Below are 6,000 nucleotides of genomic sequence, written 5' to 3' on the forward strand. Positions count from 1 at the left end.
CAGTAAACATCAAGTGCAGGAAACAGTAAAACCAGTCAATGCACCAGGATTACATTGCAATTCAGATGAATACAGTTCCCCTTTAAGCAATGTACAGCCATGTCAGTAGGCTAATTTGAACTGCTTGTTTGGGAAACTTTAATGTATAATAACATCTCATATTTGACAGTGCTTCCTATCATTAATCAAAAATTGCTACGAATTATATTATTGACTCTGAAACATAAGCAGAAAATGCTGGAAATACACGACAGGTACTTCAGCCTCTGAAAAGAATGATAACATGTTGACGTCTGACAGTGAATGTTGATTGGCTAGATGGCCACACTGGGCGTCACAGCCCTGCCCAATCATGTCCTCGCTTAACCAGGTTCCAGTGAAGGGTCTGTACCCGAAACGTTAATCTTTCTTTCCTCTTTTCGGCTGCTGTTGGACTTGTTGCAGAGATCCAGTGTTTTCTGTTACTGATTTCCAACATTAGCAGTTATTTTAATCTGTGTGCAGACTTTTCCTTTAATACACTTGACACATTGTTTAATATAAATCGCAGTAAAAAATGTTTTAAACGCACACGGGGGCATTCAACCGGGCGAATTGATTTAGTGTGCTGTTTAAACTCTTGACAGATAATAATACGCTCCAATTGAAAATGATCGACAGGTACCAAATCTCCAGCGTGTGATCATAAAACATTATCACCAGGATTTATGTAGCCTCCCTCCTGCCCAATAACCTGCTCCAACCGAACAGTTAACCTATGACCTTAGAAACCGAGATGAAATGTTACCAGGAGTGTAGCCATTCAGATTCTCACTGATCCTACTGCCTGGGAAGGCAAGGAACAGCAATCACATCAGCTGTAATCAGCACCACTGTCTTTTTATGATGTTGCTGCTCAGTAGCCCCTATTATGTGACATGGGGGTGGGAGGGGGAAGGGACATATGCTTGGCAATAAAATATGAGGACTATAGTCAGCACGCTTAACTCTTTAACATTATGGTTCTCATAAGGAGTCCATTAATTGCTATAATTTAGAAACTAAGTAGTTGGGGGATTTGCTTTAAGTTTACAGAAAAAGAACAAGTTTCTTGATTTCGTACAATGCAAAACATTGTCATTGTTCAAGCAGCAGTGCATGGAAAATATCTTACTTAATCCCACTGAATGGTCTTTATAGAGTGTATCATCACAAGGAGAAAGTGCACTCTACATACTCTGAGGGGAAAGGCTACTCTCCTATAATTACATATCATTAATCAAAAATTGGTACGGGTTATATTGCCGCGTCTGAATTAAAAACAGGAAATGCTGAAAATTCACTGCAGGTCTGTCACTCTCTGAAAAGAGAAAGGATAGGGGCCTAGAAATTTGGCTGCATGGCGCCTGTTTTATGGACACTAAATGGCCTCCTAAGCTCCCATTATGGTGGGAAGGAAGCGCATGCTCATTACGAGCCAAAGGCCAAAAAAATCAGCACGCATTGCCCACGCTTGAGGCCCCCACTGTAAAATTGGTTTACACCGAGGCAGCTGCACTCAGACCACATGTAGGCCTAGATTTCCTAACAAGCTGTGCTTAAAGGGGCCACAACCAACAAGCTAGGTTTTTAAGATATACTTACCTGAATGTGGAGCCAAGAGGAGTAGGGAATAGGTCCAGACATAGTGCCATGGGATCTTTTATATCCACCTGAGAGGGCAGATGGGGCCTTGGTTTAACATCTCCTACCTTAGTACTGCACTGGGAGTGTCAGACTAGAATTTTGTGTTAAAGTCTCTGGAGTGGGATTTGAACCCACAACCTTCTGACTCAAAGGCGCGATTGCTACTAACTGAGCCACACTGACACCTCACATATAGCGGCCTACGATAAATGTAATTGCAGCTCGTGCCACAGAAAGGATATCATGTTTTCTTTCTTTCCCTTATATTTCAGGAGTACCTCGACCTGTCGGCACCTTTTGAGCAGTATTCCCCTGCATGCCAAGACACGCACAGTACGTGCTCTTCCGGAGACGACTCTGTCTTTGCCCATGACGCTTTGCCCGACGACCCTTGTCTCCCCAAGCACCAGCAGTGCAATGGTGTCATCAGGACATGAGACTGTTTGGGACAAAAAAAAAACAGGTCTATAGAATGCTGAACCATGGACAACTCACACTGAAGGAAATACACTGAACCAACCCGGGTCTCTTGTCCCCATTTTACTTCCCACCATTTTTGAGCCTTACATCTTCAAGTGCTGTACCCATCTAAAACAAAAAAATACTGCTGGGCATGAAGAAACGTCTTTTTTTTTTGGAAACAAAACGTACAAACTGAAACGGAACATTTTGCAAAAAAGAAACCTAGAGGTGATAACCTTTGACCTCTGGCATTGTGACTGCGAAAGGAACCATTCTGTGCCTAAGTCGACAAGTGCGTGCTAAGAAAGGAAAGTGAAACAAAAGACAATTATTTTTCTTTACAAAAGAGCATTTAAATACTTTTTATTTGTGTGAAGCTGCAGATTCCAGAAGAGTTGTAAATATATAAATATGAATATTGTATGATAATGTTTTAAAAAAAACAGTTGTATACTTACAATTTGCTTGTTTAGGAAAAACAAAAAAAAAATATAAACATAACTACACGTATGAGGACACAAATCCTAAAATCATTGCAGTCTAGGATATTCAGTATTAATCTGGAAATTATTAAAGAAACTCATTGTGTAGTGAGCGAGGGGTAAAATAGTTCAAAAAAACATTAATTATTTGCAATCTGATTAGCACATTGTATATTTGTAAAGTTGTTCATAGACTTTAACATATCATTTTGGTTAAGAGATTTATAAGTATATAGCTTATTTACTAATTACTGTACACATTTTAGTTACCTAGGTTCTTAATTTTTGTTATTACATGTTTATAATTTTTAATTTATTACCCATTTTAAAATTGATTAGAAACAAAAGTAGATTATGGTTAACGAGGAAAAAAATTAGAATCAAGTTTTCAAATGCCGTGTAAAATGAGCATTATCAATTTTTATTTTAGATTGCAATGATTTTTTTTTCTGTTAGTTAGAAACCTGATTCTAAAAATGTATTGACTTTTCATAACATATGAAGGTTTGTGCTTTGTGGCTGACTTTTGATCAAGACACAACAGAGCTGGAGTGTTGACTGTGAATAATAACCGTGTGCCTGTTGTGTGGATGTGATGCCTTCCCGGCAGGTGCCCCGACACTATTGGCCCTGCGAAAGAATGTTGGCATTGTCACTGGGACAGCGGTGGGCGTGTGAATCTCTCACATCGAGTGCCCATTTGAACTGGAGCACAGTTATAGATTTTGGCCTACCAAAGCTGCGTTGTGTCTGGAGAGAACATTTTTAAGCTGGATTAAAAGTTGGGTCAGATTCTGGTGCTGGTAGTGGTTGGGGCAATTTGAGACGATGAATCAAGTGTGTCGCATGCAAGGAGCACACCGCACAACATTAAAGCATATTGGCTTAAGTGTGATTTTTTTCTTCTTTCCCCTCCCCCTCCCCCATAGCGTATTGGTACCAAAACACTAAAATATGCCCGGTGACAGCACTGAATGTGCAAGTGAGGAGAGGCGCTGTGCTGGCACTTTGCATTGTTGTAACGAGAGGGTGCAATGATAGTGAATGTTCATAACAGACACCTTGTGGGAAAAAGAATTGCCAGTCAATCAATCACTGATGTCAGTCATGTTTCGGTGACTTGTGAGTCACTCCCTTCTCTTTATGCAGATAGTGCCACAAGCACGACTTATGTGGTGCAATTTAAATGTAACGTGCAATTTTGCAGAGAACTCATTTGAGGTAAACCCCTTTTTTTTTTAAAAAAAAGAAAAATGACTCGAAGAGATGGCCAAATGGGTAACTGGCAGTTACCTGTGTAGTAGACTGAGCAACCGTATAGCCCGGAATTTAAAAAAAAGCTCTCTTTGATTTTAAATAGGACTCCGCGGGTAAAATAAAAATAAGAATTTAGGCAGGAATCCTATTAAAATCAATTAAACATAATTCATTTTGTCTCCTTTAACCTTTATTAGGACCATGAAGCTCTTACTCCGTAGAAAGGTTAATTTAATAGATTCAAGTTATCTGTTAACTCATTAATACAAGCGTAGGAGTTCTATAGCTGTGTAATTTTTGTAAAATGAAAAGACACTTCATTATTTTCTTACCGATCGCTGTTGATGTGTACATTCCAGGTACCTAATGGATAAAAAAAAAGAAACTTTTCCAATATTTGAAATTTGTGCATGATTTACAAAAAAAAGAACTTAGATATATATCTAATTTATTGAGTTTTTTTTTACAAAATATATGTATTGTAGCTTCGACCGAACTTAACATTTGATATCCAGTGTCCTTTATGTAGATTTAATAGTGTCAAGCATTACTGGCAATAGCTGAGGTTCCCGATTTATGTTCCGTGGTTAGATTGGGCCACTGCCTGTCACATTCCACACTCATAGTAGCAGAGGTAAGCTCCGAATACAAAAGGAAAATCTCCATTCAAACCTATTTGCCTGCCTGGAGCCTGTAAAAGGTCACAGATGGTCTTGTTGGAGTTAAAAAAAAATTAGCACTGAACAATATCTGTCTGCCTTTATGAAACTTTGTTATTAACATGGAACTGTTCCATTCCACAAAAATAAAAAGATATTGTTTTAAAATGCAAGAGTTTACATTCTTTGTTCTTCATTGCCTTGTAATTGATGTGATTTCAATGGCCCAGAGTTTCCTGTGATGGCAATATTGGCGACGAGCCCTATTCATTGTGAGCCCAGACCCTCCAGTGGCTAATTTACGGCAGGATTTGCTGAACAGTGGAATAGAATGCGCCACAGTGAAGATAGCGGGGAATCAGAAATGGCACAGCCAATGGCCAAAGTAAAAACCCATTGCAATGTGATTGCTACTCAGTCTCTCTGTCCTTCTCTACACACAAAGACCAGAAACACAAACAAGGTAGAAGGAAGCATTGTCAAGAACATAAGAAATAGGAGCAGCAGTAGGCCATACGATCCCTCGAGCCTGCTCCGCCATTAAATAAGATAATGGCTGATCTTCGACCTCAACTCCACTTTCCTGCCCTATCCCCATATCTCTTGATTCCTTTAGTGCCCAAATATCCATCGATCTCAGTCTTGAATATATTCAACGACTGAGCATCCACAGCCCACTGGGATAGAGAATTCCAAAGATTCACAGCCCTCTGAGTTAAAAAAAATTTCCTCATCTCGGTCCTAAATGGCTGACCCCTTATCTTGAGACTATTACCCCTAGTCCTAGACTCTCCAGCCAAGGGAAACAGCCTTGCTGCATCTACCCTGTCAAACCCTCTAAGAATTTTATATGTTTCAATGAGATCATCTCTCATTCTTCTAAACTCCAGAGAATATACGCCCATTCTACTTAATCTCTCCTCATAGGACAACCTTCTCATTCCAGGAATCAATCTAGTGAACCTTCGTTGCACCCCCTCTAAGGCAAGTATATCCTTCCTTAGGTAAGGAGACCAAAACTGTACACAGTGCTCCAGGTGTGGTCTCACCAGAGCCCTATATAACTGCAGCAAGACCTCCTTACTCTTATACTCCAACCCCCTTGCAATAAAGGCTAACATACCATTTGCCTTCCTAATTGCTTGCTGTATCTGCATGTTAACTTTCTGTTATTCATGTACAAGGACACCCAAATCCCTCTGACTACCAACATTTCTTAGTCTTTCACCTTTTAAAAAATATTCTGCTTCTCTATTCTTCCTACCAAAGTGGATAATTTCACATTTCCCCACATCATACTCCATCTGCCACCTTCTCGCCCACTCACTTAACCTGTCGATATCCCTTTGCAGTCTCTTTGCTTCCTCCCCATAGCTTACTTTCCCACCTAGCTTTTTATCGTCAGCAAACTTGGACACATTAGTCCCCTCATCTAAGTCATTGATATATATTGTAAACAGCTGAGGCCCAAGCGC

General features: G+C 39.8%; 1 protein-coding gene across 7 annotated transcripts in view; it reads left to right on the forward strand.

Moving 5' to 3' along the window:
* Positions 1-4,698, forward strand: part of LOC137320848 (fibroblast growth factor receptor 3-like) — a 181,645-nt gene extending 176,947 nt beyond the window's left edge. For all 7 annotated transcript variants that reach the window (XM_067982749.1, XM_067982776.1, XM_067982804.1 and 4 more), the window contains one exon: positions 1,938-4,698. In XM_067982749.1, the coding sequence (XP_067838850.1) occupies positions 1,938-2,102 (165 nt within the window). In that variant the 3' untranslated portion in view covers positions 2,103-4,698. The remainder of the gene's footprint in view (positions 1-1,937) is intronic.
* Positions 4,699-6,000: the final 1,302 nt, after the last annotated feature.

Source organism: Heptranchias perlo, chromosome 1 (genome assembly GCF_035084215.1).
Source record: "Heptranchias perlo isolate sHepPer1 chromosome 1, sHepPer1.hap1, whole genome shotgun sequence".
NCBI classification, from domain to species: Eukaryota; Metazoa; Chordata; class Chondrichthyes; order Hexanchiformes; family Hexanchidae; genus Heptranchias; species Heptranchias perlo.